Raw genomic sequence first — 27953 nt, 5'->3', positions numbered from 1 at the left:
AGCTCACTATGCTGAGGAAAATCCAATTAGACCCTCCGCTCCTGAAGACTACTAAAGACTATTTGCTCGTGGTGCCACCGTAGAGGAATACAGCACACTCATATATTCCACAAAGTGTAACTCAACATGACAGCTTTGACTTATGAGAGTCTAAGTACTAATAGTCCTAGGTTATTAAAAAAATCTTAATTTCCTTGAAGTTTTCACAGCAATTCAAAAGCACAGCACGTGTTTATGAGGGGCACAACATTTTTTAGGAAGAATCTCTCCAGAAATTCTTTCCAATTTGTTGAGATGCAACTAGAATCTACACAGGAAAACATTCAAGACTTACCTGTTCTTATTTCAAATACAGGTTGAAGCTTAGGGATTCAGAACTGAGATGAAGAGAAGGAAGGTATCACTAATTCTGAACTGAGTAAAAAAAATAACTTACAATTTATTTTCTTTTTTAGCATAGAATATTATTTACCCTATCTTTTATAAAATGAAGCATATAGACTAGACAGGAGAATATCTGTATATTTCAGAAAGAGCTGCCTTGTAACTAAGAAAGCCTGAAACAATAGCACTAATGTGTGAACTATCAAATCAGTTTCTGTGGATGCTACTTAATCTGCTGATCATGCTTTAGCATTAGTAGTTAAGCATCAAAGCAGTCCTAAGAAAATAACTACATTATGAAATCTAACAGTCTAGTGAGATACTCTTCCGGGAGAAAACAGACATGATTCTGAATTTTCTCTAGAAGAGGAGACATTTGGACTCAAGTTCTCAAAAGCCCAAAAGGACTCTAATAAGAATCACACTGGTGAAAAGCCCCACTTCCCATGACTGACCTAGTGTAGGTACACAGATCCAGAACAGCGTTCTCAGCTATTACCTGCATGCAGAGATGGGTATTTCTCTTCTTGGACAGCTAACTGCTTTGAAGGACAAAATGTAGGCTATACTCTTTTCTCTGTCTAGCTAGACAGCTTCCCACACAATACTTCAGGAAATAGGACCTGGAGGACAACACTGAGCATTAGCCAACAATGTGGCCTTACAGCAGAGAGTCAAATCCTGGACTGCATTACCAGCAAGCCTAGGCACTGGTGAGAGCCCATCACCAGTGAGGCACCAGTTGTACACTCTCCAGTAAAAGAAAGACATGGACATACTGGACAAAGTCCTGCAAAGGGGCTACAAAGATGATGAAGGGACTGGAGCATCAGTTGCACTAGGGAAGGCTGAAGGAGCTGGGGCTCTTCAGCCTTGAGAAGAGAAAGCTCAGGTGGGTCTTACCAATGTGTGTGCAGTAAAGAAGATGGAGCCAGACTCTTGTTCGTGGTGCTCAGTGAAAGGACAAAATACCATAGGCACAAGCTGAAACACAGGAAATTCTGTTTAAATCTAATAAAACCTTTTTCTTTTTTCTGTGGAGTGGCCCAGCAAGTTTGTGGACTTTCCATCCTTGGAGATATATGGTCCTGGGAAAACTGCTGTGTCTGGCTCTGCTCTGAGCAGGGGGTTGGACTAGACAATCTCCCAAAGTGATTTCATGAAAGCTATTATCAAGAATACAGTCTTTAAAAATATTTTTGCCTTCATTTTACCTGTAACATTGAAATTCCACTATAAGTATGCTAAAAAATGCTGATCTACTTGCAACAACCTATTAAATACACGCACATTTTAAAATTATACAAACAGATTAGGAAACGGTAAGTCAGACTGTGAACTGTTTATGCACTACTGTTTTAAAGAGCAATATGAAATGAACTGGGACAAACCACTTCATTAATTTCCTGGTGTAAAACTAGAGGCTGCGATCCCAGGAACGGAAGCACAACATGAACAAAACTGTTCTCTGAGTAGGCTGAATGCCGTATCTATAACTATATTGTGTAAACTCTGCTTCAAAAAGGCCAAGTTGTTTGGACAAATACTAAATTGGCCACATTTTGACCATGTCCACAAACACTCCTTCATAAATACTGAGTGTAATTGATAGAATACTTGCTTTTAAAAAGGAGTTTTTCGATAGGGTTGTCTGTGAACTCAATCCTTTACAGAAAGTGACAAGGCGAAGAGAAAAGAAATTATCCAAATATCTCATTTGTGACTGAGCGCTTATCAGTGATACAAGCTCCTGAGCACCAGGAAGCGATAGGAGAGACTTGAGATTGATGTTTATACTGTATTCTCACTGGAGGCCCAAAAATGCTTCACTATATGTCTTCTAAATATCTTGAGCACCAAAACAATGTCAAGAAACCAAAAAAACCCAAGATGTGCTTTCACTGCTATGATAAGTAGTAATATATTGCATTCATGCAGCAGTTTCAGACCTTATGTGTTACATTCCATTTCCTTTTCAAGCACATAATGCATTGGATGGCTTCACTTACTAGTAGGAGCAGCAGGACAATATCAGGATTATCACATGCACAGGCTACATGCATTGAAGTCCAAAAATCCTCATCTTGATGATTTACGTTTACTCCTCTGTCAATTAGAATTTCTGCAGCAAATGCATTATCGTAGCGGGCACACTAGAAGAAAGAAGAGCAGATTAGGGATGGTGTTTTACTCAGTGTACAGCTGAACTTATTAGACACAATTTTTGCTCCATTTAACGTTTAAATGGAGCAGATGACACACGGTAGTTAAACTTCTGTGTTTGTAGGGGACAACAGCTGATTAATCTATAGAAATAGTTTCTGGAGACTACAAGTTCCATGTGCATGACTCACAGAATCCCTTACTCCCTTTGAAAAAGCACTATATGAAGTCTGCTGAAATCTACAGTAAAGATGAAGCTATATTTCTGTTCAATATTGTCATTCCAAATCAGTGCACAGGCATCAGTGTATGAGTATGTTGAGGGCAGGATGAGGGATGGGGAGTACTGCACATCTGTGGGTGTGTTTCTACACTTTGTTTTGTTTTGCTGATGGAGGTCACTGATTTTGGCAGAGAAGAAGATACTGGTTTAGCCATTGTTTTGAGCTTACTATTCTGTCACATCTATGATTTTTCACGGATGTGCTTATGGATAATACTTTAAAAGACAATCAGGGCACCTAAGTTAATATCCCAACTCTAGCCTAACATACAATCTCAGTAACTCTTTAGAGAAGGATCCTCTCTCCCCACTGGAGGGAAGCTGAAGGGAAAGCAGTTTTCTGTATTAGATACTTAGGTGCTTTTAATACAATCCCTAATATCTATGTCTCTTCCAATATTAAAAGCTGTGTAACAGTTTCCTGTAGATATAGGCTGAGAATACAAATATAGTCAAATCTGCAGATAATTAGAAAGTGAGAGTTGAATTATTATAATATGTCTGTATTGGATGTGGAACCACAATATGGCATCCAATTTGCTAATCAATTTATTTAGCATGGAAGCCAGGACACTGGAGGAAAAGGTGAAGAAGGAAAAGCGCTTAACTGTATTCCACTGTGAAGTTGAGACACAGTTGAGATATTCAACTGAATGTATGCACTGCATGTACTTTTGTAATCATAAATATTGATAACTCAGAAGATGAAAATAAAACTCTACTAGACTAAAACCCAGGTCTGGCTTTAAATTATTTCCAAAAATACTGACCATTAAATTATAAACAGAAAGCAAGTTCTGACGTATTTTCTTTTGCTTGTAACTTATCTGGCAGCCCCAGAAACGGAAGTTTTGTTTTGTTTCATTGTATCAGTAGTGCAACCTACATAGAGCTGTTCCACATTTTTTTTAAATTTTAATGAATCAAAGACATTTTATAGTAAGTTCAATAGTCTCATGGCAATCACATTTTCAAGACATAGTTAATTGAAAAAAATTCTAAAGAGCTTCCATACAAAATAAATTACAGATGTCACTGAGCCATTTTTTGTATTAATAACGGATCTAGAACCTTTTGTGGTTAGCAGCCAGTTTGGAAACAGCTAAGCTCCTTGATTTTTGGTCAGTGGATTTCTTGAAGCAATTGGGTAATCTCAGGCTAAGTTCCAGGAGAAAACTGGCACTCATGCACTTTGTCACTAGGGCAAGTTGTGTGATTCCCTGCCTGAATTGATGCCACACTGTGTGCTTCCTACTCAATGGGCAACTCAGGCAAGTACTTGCTTATTTGATAATTCTACTCTTATGGAGTCTAATTGGAGTTTAATGCCACACTTGATTTTTCTTAGAAATATATCACATTTTAGAAGTTAACAGAAATGGCAAAAGAGTAAGGAATTCTATAATGAATCAGATTTTAAGTAAAATGCTAAATAAATATATTTTCCATTCATTCTGGCATAAAAACATTTACCTTACAACTGTAAAGAATAAACACAGATCTGTCTCCTCTTTGGAAAAAGCAGCTTACATAGAACTGTGGTGGTAAAACTAGTACTTAGAAAGGACTTAAGTGGGCTTTAAAAATACAATTAAGATGCATGCTAAATTGCTATTTTGAGCTCTTGCAGGGAAAAAAAACAACACAACTTGGCTTATGTATTTCCCTGTATGATGATTCTCCTCTCCTATCTGTACTGCTCCCAAACCAGGATCAAATCCAAGTGTTGTCAAAATCAGGTTTTCCCTTATCTCCAACAGGACCAGCATTTTCCTGTAAATGAATTGTGAGTATTTACAAATAACCCAGACTAAACCAAGGCAGTAGGTTATACCAAGTCCTTTATTGCAAATTTCTGACTGCAGAAAGCTTTCTCTCCTTTTGAAGCATATCTGTGCCTGTGAAGCAGCAAGCTCCAGTGGAGATATACTAAATGCGACAGTGAATTGGGGCATTGTGTCAGAAGACAGTTCAATTGCAGATTTGATCTGCAGTTAAAAAGTGTGCATCAGCTGAACTAGGCAAAGCAACCTTAAACACCTAAATACGTATCTTCTTTCTTCTGTTTGCCCAGTGAGTCAAATGTCACATCAGCCACACTGAAGACAAAGAATCTCCTAGGATTTTCAGCACAGGATAAGATTTGGGATGCCTCCGTTTTGGGAATAGCAAAGGTAACACCTCGTACAGGCTGCATTTTTAAAGACTGATTGAGCATATTTGCAGTAGGCAAATAGTTGGAGGAGAGAAAAGAGAACTTGAATTTTTTCTATTCCAACTCATTACTGAACCCTCCCCTTACCTAGGCATCTATTTCTGAAAGACCTTGGTAAGTAGCATAGCCACGGAAGATAGAAAACAAAGATTATTTGCACAAAGGAAATGCTACATCTTGTAAGAGTATAGTGGTAGGTGTACTGGAGTTCAGTAATATTAAAGGATATTTTTTTCCTTTTTTTTTTTTTTTTCTATTTGTGCAGAAATCACTCTATTTTTTGTACAAATGGCGAGAAATTTAATCCAACTGTTCAAAAATTAAACACTCTGCCAGCAGACTTTTCAATAGGTATGTTATGCCCTTGTAATTTTGATGTCCCATTTATTCTAGCAGCACTGTGCAACAAAGATGGATCTGAATATCTTTAAATAGCTTCATATCAAATAGAAAGCATGTCAGCAATTGAAGCATCACATACCAAAGTAAAGGATCATTGATGCAAGAAAATATGCACCAAAACAAAAGGAAATATGTTACATCGTGGTGCTTTTCATATAGGTCCTGTGAATCTCTGAACCATATAATTCTATCTTCAGAATCAAGCAGTATTTCCTTTGTTCTTTCTTACTGCACAGATAATTTATAAATAAAACATCACATTCTGCTTAGTTAGCTACCATTCCTATAGTATGATCCATTCTTTTGTAAGCATTTTGAAAATGACGATTTATTTCTCATGCATAGCTGAATGTAATCATCACCACTGTGGAGGGCAGTGTAGATAAAAATTTATTGCTAAGCCTTTCCTTTTGCTAATATGCCCAATCTGCTACTCAGTATCCCACCATATTTATCCACAGTCACTAACACTAATCTTCAATCATTCTTACCAGATGGAGCAAGGAGCCTCCTGAGGAAACAACTATATGAGGGTCAGCACCATCCTTCAATAACCGTAGCACTGAAATTAAAAGAAAAGAGGAAGAAGAATTAATGCAGCAATATATCTAATTCTGAGCTGTTAATAGGCTGATTCTTCATCATCTTCATTAAGAGATTTAATAATATACGTAAACCTCTCAGATAACACTTGCAAAACTATCATGTCAGCATTCCCCATCTCATCTATTGTAATGGCGAAGCCTGGAAGCAAAGGACCTTTGATAATGATGTTAAATATGAACAGTATCAAGGACTTCTCAAGTGGACAGATGAGCATGTCACTTCTGTACACAGGGGAGGGGAGGGGAGAGCTGAAGGAGAGTCCCTGTCTCAAGGTCGCAGTCACTGGATTAGTTCATTTGGAAGCAAAATCAGTCAGCTGGTTTGATTTTACTTTGTAGAGTTCCCCTGAGATTTGTTGGCTTTTTCAGTAAATAATTGAAACAAGTGTTCATAACTTATATCACTTTAAATTAATCAACATAACAAAGCTAAGTGATCGGCACTCAATTTAACCTTTCCAGTGCATTGTCAGATCACCGACGCAGCATAATTCTTAAAATGATATTTGGAGTCCAACTCCACTGCTAGTTACATGTATCAAACCCCTTTGAAATGAAAACAGGCTTATAAACCCAAGCAAAGCCACAACCCCTCATACAGGTGCTCACTCAAGTGTGAAAATCGAGCACTTTTTCCCAGTGGTCTTTATTGCCTTTATAACCTTTTCACTCAGAATCAAAGCACTGACTAACTCATGCTACCAGCGTTCATTCCTGGAGCAGAATTGCACAGTAACGATGCCCAATGTTATCAGGGGAACCCACACTGGTATTGCAACCCTGTCTTCACTAAACTGCTACGAAGAACCCTTTCAAAATGCCTCCCTCTAGAAGAATAACTGCCAATAACATTTCCTGTATGTGAACACAGTTGGTTCTGCTGTCATCATCTGAGAATCCTGATTTTAATTCCTAGTTAAGACACTTGGATGGAATTGTGCTAAGATATGCAAAGAAATTTTAAGTGCTGAGTACTCCAGAAATCTGTTCCGCTGCAGTGCCTGTCCTACAGGAGAGCCACAAATTTGCCTCAAGGCTCTTCCAGATTTTGTGAATCTGTCTACAGACTCAAGTAGACCAAGTCCTCCTTATCCATGCATTTTTTGTATGTTTTCTTTCTCTCTAGATTATCTTGAAATTCCATTTTCACTGTACACTTAACCTTCTTACAGAATTGAAGCATTTGAAAGGGGTCAGTTTTCTTTCCAAATATTGTCCATTTACACAAACAATGATTTTTGAAAGTGTTGAATGATTTTTGATGAGGTGTCCTACAAAAATCCACCCTAAGAAAGAAAATTTGGCTAAATGGTTGCAAGCTTGTAAAATTAAAGTGAAAGACTTGTCATCATCATTAGTGAATACTTCACACATCATAAACACACTGGTATATTTGACAAATATCTATAATAGTTATAAAAGTCCATTTAATATTTTGCTCTTTGTAAACTTTGAAAACATCATCCTAAACTATTGTATAAATTCATACGCTATTATTAGTTTCATGGTGCCTACTCCTCCTCACCAAAGGTTTTGCTTATTTTAATTTAAATAACTGAAACAGACTTTTATGTTCTGGCAAATGCCACTTGGAAAGTTCACTACTATTAGAAGTAACTGTTGTACCCAGCATGTCTACCAAATGTAAAAACAAAACATTAAGGAATATGTAACAAATCAACTGTACAACAACTGCCAAGAAAGATGAAAAGTGCTGAAACAGAGTTGAAGTGTGGAGAAATATTTACAAATGTTCATAACCTCAGGAAAAGTGGATGAACAACAAAAAGCAAAGTACTTCTGTCTGCTCTCAGTTCCACAATTCCAATACTAAAGTACACAACTGTCCCCGTCCAGTCAGAGAGCATTAAAAATAAAGGTTCAGAACTAAGTTCCTCCTTCTTTTAATACCTAAATTTCTGAACACATACGGAGATGCTTCCTTAACTTCAGGTTTTAGTGAGTAATCACCTTATTGTAAATCCTCCTTCCTTCAACTGGTGTGCAACTACATCCTCCTCAAGAGGGAGTATTTTCAGTGTTCCAGTGTCTCATGGTTTAACCCCAGCCAACAACTAAGCACCACACAGCCACTCACTCACTAGGATGGGGAAAAGATATAAAAAGAAGGGAGACATAAAAAACCAAACCAAACAAACCAAACCAAACAAGCAGATTATACAAAACAAGTGACGCACAATGCAATTGCTCACCACCTGCTGACCGATTCCCAGTCCATTCCTGAGTACGATCGCAGCCCTCAGGCCAACTCCTGCCAGTTTATATGCTGAGCATGACATCATAGGGTATGGAATATTCCTTTTTGCCAGCTTGAGTCAGCTGTCCCAGCTGCATCCCCTCCCAGATTCTTGTGTTTCTGCAGACTTCTCACTAGCAAGGCATGAGAAGCTGACAAGTATTTGACTAGGTGCTTACCAAAAACTAAGACATTAGTGTGTTACCAACATTACTCTCAAAGTAAATACAAATTGCAGTGCTATATCAGCTATTAGGAAGAAAATTAACTCTATCTCAGCTGAAACCAGGACATGATGTTGTATCATTTATTTAGCAGGCCAGATAATATTAATTCCATGTAACAAAAGATATCCTAAGGCTCTGAAAGTAATTTCATTCTTCCAATTCCACCAGGTTTTCTTGAACAAATTAACAGTCCAAGTTGTTCCCTTTCTTCCATTCCTACTTTCCAGGGGGAAACAAATAAATTCTACCTATTTCAGTCTCTCAGGAACTCTCAAGGAGTCTTTGATTGATGACTTCAGTGAGAGTATATAATCCTGTGAAAATGCTGGCTTTAAGGTGTACTCTCACAGATTGCACTGCTCTCAAAAGGTGGAAGGCTGCATATTCAACTGGACCTGTAAGTCTCTCCCTTCTGGCAGAGTTACTTTTCTGCCCCATCAATGTGGCTGACTGCATAACTCCATAAGCACCAGCACAGTGGATACAAATGCACACATCATGGGAAGGAAAAGCAAGTACACTGTGTTTTGGTGGCAGAAGTCCTACACTGACTAAGGCTGATAATAAAATAACTTCCTCAGCCTGTGTTTCTACAAGATGGGATAAGCTGATGAAAGAGCCAAAAAAAAGTTTCTGTTCCCTTCCACCATTCACAAAAGGATGTACAAATCAATGACCTCTAGTTACTGACTAGAACTAGAACTTCTGTGACAGGAACTGACTCTTCATGACACAAAATAATTTCAGCAAAAATAAAATGCAGTTTCTTGTTGGGTCACTGAGATGAACTAAATCATTAAGAGATCAGAAGTGACAGCAGAGCCTGGAAGTCAAATTCAGAGGGCCCAGGGCTATCAGCAACTTACCAGTGATCAGCTATTAATGGTAATGCTGCAATCACAGCAAATCCAGTTTTAGTAGTAACAACAAAGACAAAAAAAACCCTGCCTAACATATGTAAAATTTAACTGTTGGCCATCTGCTGTGATGGATACAGACTACTAGTGTATGTTTCTATTAATTGTTCCTCCGGGGAGTAGCAGCTATCTAGTGTAAAGTTTGTTCCTGGTAACATTTTGTTGCTGTTCTTTTTATTTTAGCAGGAATAATTCTAGCTGGAAGGCTTTACTCGTTCATTATGTGCAAAAAACATGACTTACTGCAGAAACCTAGCTAAAACCATGCTGCCGCTGGAATGGATGATCCCATTCTCCTGCCTCAGGCTGCATGTTTCTGCCACTCACCTCTCTCTGGCACAAGACAAAGATTAGTTTTCAACCAGATCAACACTCTGGGAATGTGACATTGGGCAATGGGTATGAAGAGGGAGAATGGGGTAGCCACCACTTTCCGCAACAGCTGAAAGTAGTTTGAGCATAAATTGATCATAAAATAGAAACACTGTGCAACAGAAGTGATAGTGAAAGAAGAAAAATAGCATACTTCCACCCCCTCCACTTCCACCAGTTAAGGTAGTGTCATATTTTGCCCTTTACTCCTTCCATAGTCAGATCTTTGGTCCAACACTGGCATCTTAAACTCTGTAGAGATGCACCACTTAGAATTCTTGCTATCTTCATGCCTCTTAGTACTCTTTTCTTATTCCTTAGTAGTCACTTTGTACTTTTAGCAGGTACCAAAGGTACTTATGAGGAACTTGCTATACAACTCAGCTATGTATGAGATCAGATGAATATCTGTTTCTGTTAAATTATTCTCAATCAGAACAGCAAATGATATCAAGCAAGATGTAATAAATTTGTAGTTATTGCAGTCTCAGAAAAATATTTACCTTACACCTTTGCTATAATTAGTTTAAAATTAATTTTTAAAATCCATGTACCACTGTTGGCAATCTAGTAATTTCTGTAAGTTTTCTTGTTTATCTGACAAACACATTTTCAGTAGGAATGCTGTTACCACAACATTACTGGTGCAGTAGCCGATGCATTCTTTCAAATCAAGCTGTACCCATCAGTTGACAGTGCTTATTCAGAGCAGCCAAGCCCTTAATGTACTTTTCAATAACCAATTTGTAATCTTATAGCTTTTTTCATCCTTGAAATATTTCCAGTGATCACTGGCAACATTTTCCATACTTGTTCAAATCCCATCCTGTTTTCTGAAAAACTTTTGCAAACAAATTTCAGCCTTTGCTGCATAAAGATTAAAGACAACAAGCCATAAAGGAAACATGCACAACATTTGGAAAGCTAGGTGTTATGCCATTCACAGGAGGCAGAAATGAAGAAGAAAATTACTTTTTCCATACTGGCTGCATTTGAGAATATTAGCCTTGCATGTTCAAGCTATACTGCCCAGTGCTTGAACAGAGCACCGATGAGGATAACGTTGATGCTCCCATCTCCCTTGGCAGAGCTCCCATAGTTTATAATTGTTTTCAGCCAGGCAGGAATGAGATTACCATGACCCCAAATCAACAGGGCCATTGATTCTCTGCTGCATGTAAAAGCATTATGTTTATTGTCAGGTTGATTCCTCAGCTCCATTCAACACAGCATTATCTTTAAAAGAAACAATTCATGCCACCAATGAAACAGTTACAGAGGTAGTCCTACAGCCCCGGACAACATGTCTCCCAGTTTTAATGTTAGGCCCATATCAAAATACACATTAGTTCTACCCCATCCTCTCTTTTCAGAGAAATCAGTTGGAATGCAGACTTGGAAACAATTGGAAGCCTGATCACTCCACTGAGGGAGTGAACTTCAAGTAGCACAGGTAGGCCCGTGACAAGATATGTCCCTTCATTTCTACTTAGTCACCTGCTACTTTCCGAGCAGGCCTTGCACCTTCAACCACAACATGACCATGCTCAGACATTCATCAACTCTGACAGGTTCCTGCCAACATACTGTCACTCTGGAGGTTCAGGGCACAGCCATCCTGCTATGCGAGATAACTTGAACTGGAAAATCACATAAAAAATAATGGTCATGTCTCTGGGCCACACAGTCACTAAGTAAAACTCCAGTGAGATCCATGAGGAGGGACACAGTTCCCTCAGTGGGGCACTTATTTCTGTCACTGTAGACAAAGCCATAATAATTTCTGAGTTTACAGACCACCATAATTTAATAATTGCTAAATTAAAAACTTCTTCTTCAGGCAAATTCCCCATTTTTCATTTAATTTTAATACACATGAAGTTTAAAGTAGTCTGTGCCTCCACTGGAAAACAGAAAGGCCACAAGTCTAATGGCCAAGAAAATGCTGGTGTGTGCCTCTTACAACGCCCAAACACAGTGATACAAATGAACTTATCTCCTTACACAAAAGTGGCAATGGGCAACAGTCAAACATGACATGCCGGAGTTAAGTTGCGATATGGCAGGCAACGCATCTGTATTTTTAAGACTACATCTTCTTTCTCTCTCTTTTTTTTTTTTTTTTAATATTTATTCCTACAGTCTTCACAGTGCCCAGCTCCTTCCTGCTTTATAGTTGTTATTCTTTCAAATAGAAAGACCCTAATTTACATTAGTTACTTGCAAATACATGCACTGACAATATCTACAGTGATGTGGAAAAACAGTGGCCTAAATCACAGTAATTTAGAGAAGATTGGAAGTAGCCATTCAGGTCTATAGCTCAAAGATATTGCTGCAAGGGGTACATCCAAGGTTACTAGGCAATGGTGGTGATCCCTTCTTTTGAATTAACTCTTCCAGAGCTAGAGCTTTGGCCAGGTCACAGTGAGAAAACGGCTGTGATAAGGTCTTAGTTGTTTATTAAGCTGTGATTTTACCTCACTCTAACCAATACATTGGTATATATATTGCATAGATTGTATATATTACAGAGCTGTTGCTAAAATGATTCAACACGACCTCACAAAATGACACATTTAGCTAAAAGTACTGCTTCTTATCATCACAGCTGATAGCACAGCAGGAGTTTCACCAGCATAGCTACTTCCCAGGCCAAATAGCTGTGACATGAAAAACTAGTGACCTGACTGGATTCTTCATTTCTGTTAGTGAGATAAAATTACAATAAAGCCAAAGCTTTTAAAAAATTTACCATAACAAAACACTCTAAAATTGACCTTTGGGGAAAGCAGATGATCATACAGAAAACTTGTATCTGGCTTTTTTCAAAGCTTTCACTTCTAACTAGCTTATGTGAGTTATTCATTTCAAGGTTAAAAAGAACAATAAAAAAGATAGGAACCCTATATCGGCATTTAGGTCAGCTATTACATTCTGTATATGTATATTATCTGTCTCCCATGAGTGGGCTCACCTCGAGGTCCTGACAAAAGTGACTAGAACCAGCAAGAACACCATAATCAGGCTACAGTTAAGTTATTATAAAAGCTCACACCCTACTGTGTTGATCTTAGAAATGTCTGGAGATTTGAAAGCTCTTAAAATTACCTGTGTAACTTTTAAGCTAACTTTTCTGCTACACACACACCCATTTGTACATTCAAATTGGATGTATTGAATTGAATGATCAATTGAATACAAGTTTCAGATCTTCACAATATTTCACTAAATATGTTAAAGGCTTTGCAACTTTTCAATCCTATGGTCCTAAATGAGAAATACGAAAACACACATCAGCAAAATACCTCATTTTGTGGTCAGTAGTTTAATTTGAAAACCATTGCCATCCCATGCTTTTCCCTAGTGTAAAAGTAAAAGTTAAAGAACTTGCATGCAACACAAATTTTCTGCTGAATAGACTGTACACCCCCTCTGTTTCACCAACATTATGTTGACCCTATGCCAGCATTACTTAATTGGTATAAATCAAATTACTGCTGACTTGTATTCTATAACAAGCAAGACAGTCCCTCTTGTAGCTTTCACACCATGCAGAGCAAGTTTATGCCAGCTGGTTTAGAAGCCATGTAAGGAAATCGTTACAATTTGTATCACAGATCTTAAAGGATAACAGGCTATTATCCTGCTTAGCAGCTGCTAAATGGTACTAATTACCAGCTCTAGACCACTAGCTGTTAGATTCTGTATGTATAGCGGAATTCCCAAGGTGTGCACAAGAAAGCATACTTTAACCAGGCAGTACAAAACAAGCTTGGGACATTAGCTATCCATGCACTGATCCAAAATAGTTGTCCATGTGGCATATGAATGAACAAACTTAGGAAGGAAATGCCTCATTCCAGGTGTATCTCATCACTTTATACGTGGGGCTCAGGTACCCTCTTTCACAGGGTGTAGTCTGTGGTGGTTTACATTGCCTTGAACAAGCACGGGGAGAGAAACCAGCTGAAGGCTAATATTATGAAAGCCAGTTTAGCTCCTTGGCTCACCTCAAGATGAGCATAAAGATAGAAGGGCAAAAGCACAAGACAGTAGCAGAGCGGGAATTAAAGAAGCGCAGACAGTGGCAACCTCTTTTTTTTTTTTTTTTTTTTCATCTTTTCAGTTGGATGTTGCATGATGCTGTGTAGTTGTCAGAGCAAGGAGAGCACAGAGGACCTTCCTGCCCTGCCCAACCCCAGCGTTCTCCTATGCTGCCCATGGCCCAGGACACCATGTCAGCCCCTCTAGGGCCCTCAGCCCACCACAGCCCAGCTGCCCACAGCCCTGCCCAGCCACAGGCCCCAGGCCCCCGCACCAAGCCGGGCCATCTGCAGACCCATGTCCCGGCCTGGCCTTGGCTCGTCTCCCTCCACACAGTCTGCCTGGCCATCCCAGGCCTGCGTATGGCCTTGGTTCCTCTTTCTGGGCCTGATCCTGACCCTACCCACAGGTTGTTGTCCTGGCTCAACCTTGGTCCATCTGCAGAGATGCCTTGGTGCTCGGGGCTGGGTTGCCCGGTGCCCTGTGGCTGCCTGGATCCTGGCTGGGGTGGTGGGACAGGCTCTGGGCTGCCAGGCCCTGCCCTGATGCCCTGGGGAGGCCCCGTGCTCCCAGTGATCTACCCGCAGGAGGCAGCTGACCCTCAAGGTGCTCTGGCAGCATCTACCTGCATTTAATTAAAATTTGAATAATCATCCCTGGAAGGATTTCTAGTCCTGGCCACGCTTCCACAGACTTGATGGGAGCAGAATCAGGCCTCCTAGCACTTTGAAAGTCTACATAATGAAGTGAAGCATTTGAGTATCTGGGGAATCTAGTAAGACTGACACCAGTAAGCCTCTGGAAGGGCCAAACTATCATGCCAAAGCTGGGGCAACCAGTAACCTACAAAGCAAATTTTGCTTTACGTATGTTTTACTTAAGCTTTTACAGGTATGGATTGTCACAGTGTGGCCAGTGTGGAGAGGACAAAATTTTGCAGGAACTGGTATAATCATGCCTTTTTCACAACTTATGGAAAGTGAAAGGCTGACATACCAGTTGAAGGTTTAATTTGGCTTTGAAGTAGAATTATAAATTGTTCCCCATAGGGATCTCTCTGATTTGCTTAGTCTATTCTTATACTACAATAATAAAAGCTGCCTTAGTTCAATAACCTAGTTATCTCAGTCCTCTCCAAAATGCAAGCTGATGTTGGACTACAGACATCCTGAGGTCCCTTCTAGCCCAGCCAATTTTACAGCTCTGAATTCAGCAATCTTGATGTCAACTAGTGGATGGAGCCACCAACATCACATCAACTGCCAGAGAAGAGTCTCTCAGTTGTGAGTCATACCATGGAGTCCAAGTCCATATGGAGCCACAAGGCAGGTTTTGGCTGCAGTGACAAGCTAGAACTACAGGCGCTCAGGCTTCTCAAGTGATATGTAATGCCACAATTTCTCATTCGCTCCATCTATGCACCTGATATGTATTTGGCACATAAAGCTGAGAAATCAGGGAAGAACCCTGCACTAGAAGGTCCTGTGTTACTAAAATAGAAAGTTACCTAGGTTAACAATAGAAAAACAGATGAGATCTAATCCAGGAGAATCTGCATGTATATAATCAAATCCACATATACAGAGAAAGAGTGGGATAATAAACTAATGCCCATGTAAGCATCAGTAGAACTATATATATCTGGACTTTACATTTGTCCTTTTCTGTCCAACTAGCAGCATTCTAAATATCAGTACCACCGGATTTTTAGGGAGAGGTTTAAAAGCAAAAGGTTTCCAGTGTCCATCCCCTATAGAAACAGACTGAAGCCAGTGAAGTTCAGATGGCGATGACTAAAAGCTTTGATAGCTGGTGCCCTCTTGCAGGATGGACTAAGTAGATTAAACAGACTAAGAAGCAAAGCAGCAGTTCAATTTTCACACAGATGCCTCCAGCTTTAAGAACACTTCAAGTCATATTTTCTGTACTGTCAATGGGTAAATGCTGAAGTCTAGAAAAAACTACCACTATAAGCCAACAATAATTATGATTGCCAAATCTGGAGCACAAACCCTAGCTCTGTGATTTAGTGCTGCAGCTGTCATGTTTGCCTTTTGAGTCTGAATGTAATCAAAACCCTAAATGGTGCACAGTGTGAGAAATTAACTCCTGTGACCATCTCACTGTTTGCCTTGCATGACACTGTGTACTGCTTCAAGGTCATGTGTACACTACACATAGAAAGTCATCAGAAAGAAACATGGTAAGAAAGCAGTTCAGCCCCAGACTGACTGACTGAATTCTACCTTGAACCTTTTACATATGCTTAAAATCCTTATTTAAAGCTAGAGATTTAGAAATATTGCCAATTTCACCTTAACTACTCACCTTCCCACCTCTATTCTTGGATGCATTCTCACAGAAACACAAGCTAAACTATCCATTCACATAGATTCATTGACTGTATTCTTATAAGGCTCAGTTCCTCCACTGTAATAACATGTTACTGTGATGGTTGCAAATACCAATAATGGAGAAAAATAATTTGTCTATTAATTATGGCATATAAGCTTTTAACGCATTCTCTCACAGAGCTTTAGAGCTTGTTCACTGTCAACTTGAAGTGCAAAAGATTTTAACAGCTAAAAAGCCTTGCAGACTGACTTAAGATGATACCTCAGTGTACTGAGAAAAAACGAATCCTTCAATTCATGTGTCAGAGAATAGAAAGATAAAAATAATAAGCAGTATATATACTTTGTGTTTAGAATTTTTATTGAGGAAGAAAAAAACCTAGACACTATACAAATAAACCTGGCTCTGCCTCTGATATATTTCTAGTTTTTATTGGGAAAGGTACTGCAATTCAGGCTTAAGAGAAGAGCAGAGTAACAGAAAAAGTCTAAAGAGACAGGACTTAGCAATTAAAAAACAAAAAAAAATTATTTAGTTTAGTGGCTCTTACTATTTTAATTTAGTTCTACCTTCAGAGCTTCTAGAGGAACTTACTCCCTTTAGTTATTCAACCTCCTAAAACTTCCCAACAAAATCCACTTTCCAAAAGCTCTGAACAAATGTTCTTCTCAATCTGACCATTAATATGGCAGTGATAAGGTCCATATGTTGCAGGATCCCAAAATAAGGTCTTTTCACAGTCCTTTATTTAAGTATTCCATTTTATAAACATTAATCCAGTGTAAAAATGTAAGTGTATAATCTGCTGGAAAAAGCCTTTTAAAAATGAAAGATTGAAAACATTTTTAAGGAATTGTTAAATGTGAAGTAATTTTTTCATAAATAACTCTATTATTGTTTAAGAGGTTTATTCTCTAAAAAAAAAAAAAAAAAGAAAAAGAAAAAAGAAAAGGGAAATAGAAAATGTTATTCTGTAATGATTTCCATAGCTTTCCAGCTTAATTTCTATGATAGAGCAACCTGTGATTGAAATGCAAACATGTACGGTAATCGATATTGAAAGATGCATAGAGAAATTATTCCACTTGGTACTGATACTGTTATTGGAAAACCATCTGAAGCACAATAAATCCATTGAAAGAAAAATGAAGTGCAAATTGCATGGAAAAGATTCTATTCCTGCTATCTTTGTGGTTTATAAGTCTAGACTAGGTATTCTGCCATCGCAGTAATCTGTCGTTTTAATTAGTACGACTTGAAACAATATGCAGGGAACGTCAGCAGTACCTTCCACTCAGTGGATGCCATCTTTCACTGAGAGAACAGGCTTCTGAATGCTGCCTATTTATAGCCTTGTATCCCACTGTGTGATTCTGGAAAATCAACTGTGGATCTCCTTTGAAATGGATAGGAAGAATGTCAGGTGACAGTTTGCTGGTTCTTAATGGTTTAACAACCCTTTATTGGCATGACAGTGAATTTGTGAGGGATTAACCTCCTTGTTTCTTACTGCTTTTGGTTGCCAGAGCATGCTAAAGTGGAAAACTTTTAATATTACATGGAAAGAAAAATCTGATGGAGAAAAGCACCAACATGGAAGTATAAATGAGCTTCTTAGGCTTAAAGTGAAAAAAGGACAGATGTATGTCTAATCCAGGTTATCTGTTAGACCACATTATATTCTTAAAAAGCTGAATTCTTGTGTAGGGGCAAGGATCTTCTGAACATTTTTGCTTGACATTTTAGTTTGTGAAAGCCTTCTGAATTAAGGCACTGATCATGCAAAGTCATTAATAATTTACATGCTGACTTATCCCACTGAAGGAAAGCTTTGTATCATAGTCCACCCAAATAAATAGTTGAGAATTTTGAAAGTTAGTTCCAAAGTGAATAAATTATTTGGAAAATGTTTGCAGTTACACAAAGATTTCCTCATAAATATTATATTTTACACTCGTAAGTGAAGCATCATTTAAAACTATGATATCTATTGAACCAAATGTGTTCCTATTTGGATTTATATTCCTGTGGTTCAAGAGTAGACTTATCCACCTATAAATAAGCTGTTCAATGCCTACATTTTAGATATCTGTTTTTCAAAGAAAAATCCAAATTATAAGTTTCTAGAAACCCTGTATATTAGTAAGAAAAAGGGATACTTTTCAGACAGGTGATCAACAAACCCTCCTGGGTGAACTTAGACATACACAAAAACCCCAAGTCAGAATTGCTAACTTCAAAAACATATTTCAGAAATCAGGCTGCAAATACCCTAGTATATACTCCTGTGTTCAAAATACACTTATTAGCAGAGATGATGATAACATCATGGTTTTGTACAACAGCTTACTACGCAGTCAACTTTCTACTGTTTATTATACTATAAGCAAGACCAGCTACAACCTACTTGCTTCTCAGACCCTCTTCCCAGGAGAAAGCCATGCCAGGTCAGACACTGTTTGAGAGACTTAAGGTGTGGGAGCCGGGAGAGTGAAGGAGGGAAGAGGCAGTGGGAGAGAGAAAGGCACAGACCCAAGACGGTTCTGGAAGCAACCCACAGGCACAACCTGTAGACTAGCAAAAATGGGGGGGTGACAGCTGCAACCAGAGTTTCATGAAGAAAAGAATGAAGCTGTAACTCCATGTGATGGTAAAGCAGTTTAATCACATTTGGTGTGATTGCCCCTACTAGCGAGGAACCCAAAATAGAGGAATGCTTTGTGTTTAGTTCCCTACTTGGTATGAGCAGAGGATAGCTCTTCAAATAAAGGTAGTTATGGGCAAGTGCAGAAACAAAAACTGCAGCTGAAACAAACCAGGAACATTTGAGGGCTAAAAGAAAAGTAGCCAGGGAAGGGAGGCATTCCTAGGTTGGGCAGTTCACAGGCAGAACAAAAGAGCTAGATAAAATTTACACCATCTAGCCTAACCTTCATTTTTTGATACTATACCTTTTTCTGTGACTTTACTTTTTTCCAATCAAATAAGTATTGTGTATTAGGAATCATGCATAATTTTAACAACAAAAAATAGTTTAACATTCAGTTCTAATTTCAGCTTTATCAAATTACTAAAAATGTAAACACATGGAAGAAAAAAACAACAAAAAGAATGTATGGAATCCTGTAGGAATCCAAATGTATTCCAATGTCATCTCCTTGTGATTTTATGATTGCTTTTGAAATGGGCTCCTTTAATTACTTAGCATCTGTTACCCAATAACTAAAGGCTTTATGTTTCCCTCAGTCATAACATAAAGATGCCCTGTGTTGCTGAATTCAGCTCACATGGAGCTAAACAAGGTTAACAGTCACACTCAACCTAAAGGATTGTTAGGGCTTGCTCCTCTTTGAAATGTGCCTCTACCTTCTGTGCCTTTGAAACACCTTCTTCATCAGTGTGTGGACTGAGATGGTCGATTAATGCTTCATTTTTTCTATATACAAAGCTGATTAATATCTAGCAGCGTGTCTGACCATCAGCTGTGTTAGTGTCTTCCAAAGTTACAGACTTCCAATGCAGAATGGAAGAACAGGTGTTATGGGGAGAGGCTGAGAGAGCTGGGGCTGTTTGGCTTGGAGAAGAGTAGGCTGAGGGGAGACCTCATTGCTTTCTACAAATCCCTGAAAGGAGGTAGTAGTGAGGTGGATGTTGGCCTCTTCACCCTAGTGACTAGCAATAGGACAAGAGGAAATGGGGTCAAGTTGCACCAGGGGAGGTTCAGACTGGATAGTAAAAAAATGTCTTCACAGAAAGAGTGGTGAGTCATTGGAACAGGCTGCCCAGGGAGGTGGTACAGGCACCATCCCTGGAGGTGTTCAATAAATGGGTAGACATGGTGTTTCAGGAGATGGTTCAGAGGTTTGGGGTTGTAGAGCAGATGGTTGGAGTTGAAGATCTTGAAGGTCTTTTCCAACCTTGATGATTCTGTTATTCTGTGATTCTATGAAATATATTTTAGATGCCCTGTAGTTCTGTTTTAAATGCATTTGACTATGCTGCTTTAAATTCCTCAAACGGAGATTAGATTAAACTGATTTTATATATATATATATATTTTAGCCCCTCTTCATGGTACTTCTACACAACAAATTACTAATAACTGTAATTTGTCCCATTTCTTATTAATATAGGTTTTCACCCAATATTTCATTTTTTTTTAAATTTATTTTGGAGCTTTCTTTTGTCATGAAGCTTTACATGTGCATACTAAACACACTACAACTGTTTTCCATTTTATCCTGCTCAGGGTTGCAATGATTGGTGAAAGTGAGGAGGTTTCCCAAAAGAGAGTATAAATTCAAGAGTGCACAGAAAACTGGGAAGAGCTACTCAGACTACACAACCAAATCCTGATTCACTAACCACGTTTATTTTTCTGGCCTTTATGCTCTTGGTGTAGTACATGTATCACAAGGTTATATGTATACAGTAAAATTTCCCTTGCATTCAATATTTTTTGTAATATCATTCAGAAAATTTTACCCTTGCTTTTTCTGAAGACTGCAGCTGAGACAAACAGAATACAAAAGAAATGCTAATTAAAGTACCTTTGGGAGAAGGGAATGAAAGAAATTATATTAAATATTAATTATGAGAAACAAGGCAGGATGATTTTTAAAGCTGGAAGTAACAATAGCGGGTTATTTTGGGATGGCATAGACATTGATCTGAACTTGAACACAGGGGTCCTAATCTTCTCAAAAGTCACCTTTTTAATGCAGCAGTTTGGGTGCTTTTTTTTCTGTCTAGTTTATGGAAATTCTGGATTAATGATGAAGACCCAACTTGGCAGATTTTATGCTACACCTATTTTTCCCCTCTTTCCCAAGTACTTGGAAAAAATAATGTATTTTGTTACATTCTTTCTGTAAATCTGTACTATTCCTGCAATTTTCTGTCTTTAGTAAACATATGCTTTTATCTTTCAGTCTTGTCTAGTAGCAAAGATGCCTCAGAACTACTGACACACAAAAAAGCAATCCTCATCCAAGGCTTGTATTTTTAAAAGCAAGCCATGCTCAGAGCATTGCTTTCTAACCACTCATCCTAGCACATGCAACAGGTAAAATCAGCAAAGCTGCCTGCAATCAGTTTGAGATGTATGACGGAACACCTAAAAATGGTAGGTTGAAAGTCAGAATCCCAAGGGCAGACAGGATAACTGAATATATTCCCACCCTTCTTAATCACAAAAATGTTTGCAATGAATACTCAACATTACACATTCTCAGTGGTATTCATTCAGCCTGTTTCTCCAGTTTCTTGCTATCTGACATCTGGCTTCACCTAATGGAGTCTTATGTTCACAAACCTGTCATTGCTGCCCGTGTCCTGGCTCTTTCAGCTTTTTGAAAAGACCACTGACATGTCTTAAACCTGATCTCTGAGGATGAGCAAATTTGCTGTGATATGTTTGCCAGGCACAGGCAACAACCCACTGTTTTCCAGAACAACTTGCTTGTAACCAACCAAGTTGTTTCTACTGGAAACAGATAAAACAGTAAAGCATAAGCAAGGCTATTGTAATGAGATGCAAAAATTAGAGGTCAGTTAGTCGATCTGGAAACAAAGCAAGGAAACAAAAAAGCATGGTTTTCTTCAGCTCAGTTTCAGCCTTAGCTTTCTGTTTCAAATTATTTTCCTATTTTTTTCTGTGAATTGGAATGGTCACTACAACATCTTTGACGCATTCTCCTAACTATTGAAAGCTAATGGTCAGCTCACCTGCCACCTCAAATTTAAGACACATTCTTCTTTTGAACAGATTTTGCTTTCCCTTCCCCTGGGCCCTTTTTATAACCCCAAATGGTTAGGATGCAAATTACACTCCAGCACCAGCCCCACCTGTACCGCCTTTATGATTCCCTACACACGTCTTTAATTAATGTAACTGAAATTTATCATAATATTGTACGTTATACAGTGCTCAGGGAAAATAACTAATAATACTAAAACCTTCCATTATACTTATTATTCCAATATTCTCCAATATAATACTACCAAATCTCGCAATAGCATTAAATCTTTCAGATGGTTAGAAATACTGGCATCTTAGGGGAGAAGTGAGATGAGATCCCTGCTCTTCTCCCTGCACTAAGCAACCAAAGTTGGTTATTAATTGATATAAGCAAAATTTTGGGGAAAAATTACATAAAAGAGAACAGAGACACACAGACTAAAACCAGAGCTTACATAACACTGAAACAGGAAAAAATAGATTAAAAAAATGTCCCAAGTAGTCAACAACCCATCCTTGAGACATAAGCCTGCAAGACAGATTAAAGGGATGGAAAGAAGTACTCCCCACAACTTATATTGGTTATAGCTTGAGCACTAAGTAGAAAACACTAACTAACTGGACTCACCCTATTAATATCTCATCAATATACTAATGTTCTATTAGCATACTAAAACTTCCACCCATAGGCAATAGAGACCTCTGCTAACAAAAAGCTCCCTACTCTGTGAGCATGTGTAGTGAAATTTTTAAGCACTCACTTTAAATGCAAGTGAAGAACTAATTAACCAATCACATACACAAGTGATAGAATGATAACTGGAGATACAGTAATTCTGCAAGTTTCTGAGTATAAAAGTAGCCCTTGTGCTTTGGGAAGCTGAGCTTGCTTTGTAGAACACCACCTGGCTCCCTTTCTGCACAGAACTAGATATTAAAGCAAATATCTTTACTCTGTACGTGGATTGGCTTCTTTCACTCCAGGTGATGGATCCCCTGTTCAGGAAAACAGAACTACTCTGCAACCAATGTGCTGGGGCTGGAATCCAGTTCTGGGAGGCCTCCCCCAGAAGTGGCCACTACAGTAAAAAGTGAGATGTCGGTATCTCCTGATTTTTGAACCACCTTTTGCGGGCATCCCTTGGTGTTCTCAGCCACCCTATCCTCCTGCAAAGGGCAAAGAACCATGTCAGTAGCTCTTCAGGGTTAGGAAGAAACCCAGGTGGAGCTGAGAAGGGCTGAATAGAACACAGAGTGAGGCTTAAGCTCCACTGAAAGGACCAAGAATCATTGTTACAGATGCAGCATGAGGGCTAATAACACTCACTCACCTTGGTGCTGCAGCTATTTAGAATCACAATGCTGCCACAGTGTCTGCATATTGCCCATCAAAAGCATGAAACGGGCTTTAATTAGGGTTAGGGAATCTGCAGTTCCCTTTTGAAATGCTGATTTTCACAGGAGAATCTCTTTTGTCTCAAAATTGAGTTGATGCCTCTCTGGACTTCCTGCAGTGACCGTCCATGCCCCGCCAGCATGGCAGGCGTTATGGTAAATATACATCCTGACTACACAGAGTTTTCATATCAAAAGATACTACATATACAGAATTCCTGACAGCCCTATCATCTGCCGTATTTCTGAAAAGGCTGAGTTACAGAATATACCAAAAGATGACTAAAACTAAACCCAGTGCTTTGTTTCTCCCTCTCTGTTAGATGTTGGATACAGGACAGTCACATTCACTTTCAGTGCCTGTTTTCATTATGGCAATTTTATCTATCAGTTCACGCTCAAAAAAATCTCTTCTTTCAAAGCAGCCACTGTTTCCCAGTGTTGTCAATAGCAACAACTCCACCATTGCTTCAGGAAGGATGCATATCCCTTATACTCAAGAGGCCAAAATACCAAGATCTGTTCAGCATGACTACTTCATATTTGAAGGAGAAACTCAGGCTCAGATTCACTCAGTTTATTTCCTGATTGCTCATTTATTTTCCTAATTGTTTGTACATGAGTCAAAGCTGATGTGCAGGCTCAGCAAACGCTGGAGTATGTGTATGAGAGAAGAAAATCTGAGTTCATGCTAATGCTAAATGTAGGTGCAAGCATGCCTATTTCACAGGGGGAAGGAATGGGATGCAGAAGCCTGCTTAGCTACATCTCCCAGTTTGCAGTAATGTTATATGAGTGATGTCCTGCTGTCCACTATTAATAGAGATTTAACATCTCACAGAACAGTTACAAAGGGTTTAAAGGCAAATGAACTACAGGTATCCCCTTGCCAGCAATACAGATGTACAAAACTGGTGTCAGAAAACACAGCACACTCAGTTATTCAGCAGCTTCTGCTTCTTTGCATGTTGTAACTGAGAATGATGGTTGTGAAATCCCTCCAAATGCTCACTGCTAGTAGTGTGGGTGAATGTGGCCCACCAACAGTACTAAAAAGCATAGTACTTTAAAAAAGAGAAATTGCAGGAAGCTGCAGGGAAAAAGAGAAGGAGGATTTCCCTTCAATCTCCCTGGGTGAGAAAAAAGATGGCATTTCAGTTAGGAACAATACAAACAAACCAAACCCAAACAAAAACAAAACAACAAGGAAAAAAAAAACCACAAACAAAAACAAAACCAAAAAAACCCTCCAAACAGAACAAAGATACAATATTTTGCTAGGTTTAAACTTCATGAGAAATATAATGAGTATATATTTCATTTCTAAACTTAAGACAAAGCAGGTCACTGGTAAAAATATCTAGAAGCCTATTTTAAAATTAATTTTAATGCCAATTAATGATCACACCTATTAACATGCAGTATGAGAGATGCATTTTCTGCGCAGTAGTAGCTGCTAGAGTAATTTTGGAGAGCACACATTGCACTCTTTCTGAATAACAAAGAAAATGAATTCTTATGAGTGAAATTCTGATCAGACTCAGGTGTGAAATGTCTCTGCATTAACCACATTATAAATTAATCTTTATATATATATTAATGTCACCCAGTTTATCCCACCTACCAAACCATACTTCTCACCATTTCCAAATGTGCTGTCCAGTCTATATACTTTATGGCATTTCATAAGAAATAGAATCATATCGTAAAATGGTTTGGACTGGAAGGGACCTAGAGGATCATTTAGTTTCAACCCCCTCTGCAACGGCAGGGACACTTTCCACTAGACCAGGTTGCAAAAAGCCCTGTGCACCCTGGCCTTGAACAACTCCAGGAAGGGGGCATCCACAACCTCCCTAGGCAACATGTTCCAGTGTCTCACCACCCTCACAGTAAATAATGTCTTCCTAACATCTAAACTAAATCTACCCTCTTCCAGTTTAAAACCATTACCCCTTGTCCTATCACTACACACCCTGGTAAAAAATCCCTTGCCACCTTTCCTGTAGCCCCTTCAGATACTGGAAGGCCACTATAAGGTCTCCTCAGACCCTTCTCTTCTCCATGCTGAACAACCCCAGCTCTCTCAGCCTGTTTTCATAGGAGAGGTGCTCCAGCTCTCGGATCATCTTCGTGGACCTCCTTTGGACTCCCTCCAAGAGCTCTATGTCCTCCCTGTGCTGTGGCCTTCACACAGTCCTCCAGGTGGGGTCTCACAAGTATGGAGTAGAGGGGCAGGATCATCTCCCTCGACTGACAGGCCATGCTTCTTTTGATGCAGCCCAGGATGCAGTTGGATTTCTGGGCTGCAAATGCACATTGCTGACTCATGTTGAGCTTTTCACTGACCAACATGCCCAGGTCCTCCTCCTCAAGACTGCTCTCAATCCATTCTCCGCCCAACCTGTATTTGTGCTTGGGGTTGCCGCAACCCAGGTGCAGACCTTGCACTTGGCCTTGTTGAACTTCATTAAATGTGCCCTTGGACTTCACTTCAGGAGCTACTTCTATTTTACTGTCATGCCTTTTCCACTTTTTATACTGGACTTTCTGTATTTCTTTCATAAAACTGTAAAACTTCCCTCTTAAGCTGTCTTTTATGACTACAGAATGGGTGGGGTTTTTCTGCCTGAATTATTACCAGCAGTGTTCAAACTTGTTCAGATATGGGCATTGCTTTATCCCTCTCATAGGTCTTCATCTCCTCCTTCATAATCACTCTGTATAATTCCTCCTGGTTTTATTGCTTTTCCATGAGCTCCATGCAGTGTACCCACATTTTCTACTTAATCAGCATGTAACTGACATTTATTGTTTATAACCATAGCCCAAACAAGTAAAATTATGCATCAACATACAGGATTTTGCTTAACAGTCTCAGAGGAGGACCAGACAGTCAGACTTGGATAGTGCTTTGGTTTAAAGAATGAAGAAAACACACAGTTGTGGGTAAACCCTTTAAGAGACCAAGATTTACAAACAATTCCTAAATAAATCTGAAATTGAAGAAAATAGGCTCAGCTTCAATTCTCTGTGGTTTAGTCTACTATTTCATAATTCTGCTGATGTATATCCTCTTCCAAGGGTAAAACTGGACAAAAATTGTATGTATTGTACAAAACAGACACACCCTGAAAGCTGTGAAGCTTGAGGACATATAAGCACTTTGTACCCAAGAATCACAAAAACAGTATAAAAACATTTACATTCTCATTAAAAAATTGACTCTGTCTAGGTGTATCCAGTTACTTAATTTAAAGCATCCAGGTTGCACAGTCATCTTCTCAGAGAAGAACACAGTCTGCCCATACATCCTAAATGGCACGATCAGGTTCATTCACAGCCACTTCAGTTGTATCATGTATCGAGTGGAATTAATCCCTTCAAAGCCACTGCACTTCAAACTCACAAAATTATCACAAGGAAAGGTGTCACCTGACAGAATTTAGTCTATGAAAGCTATTTGAGTATTGCATATGTTGCAACACACATTTACACTTGTTATTAAAAATCTCATTATAAACAAAAAATGAAAATTATCTCTAAAAAAGTAAAGACATTCGAACTGCACTGAAATGCCCCGCTGATGATTATTAATGCTTACTAAAAAAACCCTGAATCTTTGAAGATTTGGTGAGTTCTCAAATTACTTCCAGCATTTATTAAAAAACACCCAATATTCACATCAGTCTGAATCCCATTTTTCACAGGATAACAAGTTATCTCCATATCGCAGGAGGGGTTTTATTCTAAATAATTTAATTATGATTACTAATTTATGTAATGGTACTTCTCTGCTACTTACTTGCATTGAGCTACTTTTTAAAAAATGCTTGTTCAATGCCCAGCTTTTCCTAAGAAAAACATTTTGGAAATACTTGTTGCTGAATTTGGTTCCCTTTATTCAAACTGAGTGTATTTGGGAATGCTGTTGATTACTGAGCACACTGTGCAGTAAAAGCCAGATCCTGGAGATCGGACATGGATTTAGGGAAAGAAAGGAAAGCTGTCAGGCTCTTAAAACACATCTCCCACCTTTGTGTGCTTGGCCCAGTATTTACAACCTCCTTCTCAGTCCCGCAGGCTTTTTTACCAAAAGAGGGATCTGAAAAGATGGTGTGATATTTAAGGAGCCAGGAAATACCTGCTCACTCCAATCTGCAACCTTAAATTGCAGACATTTCTGCTTTGGGACCCAGATCTTCTTTTTCACACCAAAGCTGTATTTACTCCAGTTGTACAGATAAAATGACATGAGGAGGAGGATACTTCATGCAATGACTAGGATCCATCAAAGTTAGCCTACTGGTTATATATATGCATTAGTAAATAGTGATGTATAATATGAATGATGGATGTTGAATGAAAGACCAAAATATGAATAAACCGACGAGAAACAGGTGGTGCTAAAAGCCCAACTTCCCCAGCCATACCTTTTTCAGTGGGATTACTTCAACCTATATCTAGCTTGGCCTTATGGATTGAAAACCCATTACTGTTTGCTGGCACCGGGTGTGCTTTCAGAGCACATGTTCCAGTTCTATTTCGTCTGAAAGGAATCCGGTCTGCATGGCCCATAAAACATAACCAA

At 38.9% G+C, this 27953-nt stretch overlaps 1 protein-coding gene across 6 annotated transcripts in view; it reads right to left on the bottom strand.

The window, feature by feature from the left end:
• MYO16 (myosin XVI) overlaps positions 1–27953 on the bottom strand; it is a 365593-nt gene that overhangs the window by 232495 nt on the left and 105145 nt on the right. For all 6 annotated transcript variants that reach the window (XR_007888391.1, XM_051608256.1, XM_051608258.1 and 3 more), the window contains exons 3-4: positions 5939–6009; positions 2394–2537 (exon numbers count right to left, since the gene is read on the bottom strand). Coding sequence is in view for 5 of the 6 variants with exons in the window: in XM_051608256.1 (XP_051464216.1) it covers positions 2394–2537; positions 5939–6009 (215 nt within the window). In the remaining variant the exon portion in view is untranslated. The remainder of the gene's footprint in view (positions 1–2393; positions 2538–5938; positions 6010–27953) is intronic.

This window comes from Apus apus, chromosome 1, assembly GCF_020740795.1.
Source record: "Apus apus isolate bApuApu2 chromosome 1, bApuApu2.pri.cur, whole genome shotgun sequence".
In the NCBI taxonomy this organism is placed as follows: Eukaryota; Metazoa; Chordata; class Aves; order Apodiformes; family Apodidae; genus Apus; species Apus apus.
Note: the sequence above shows the minus strand (reverse complement) of the source record. Positions and strands in the feature narration are given on the sequence as shown.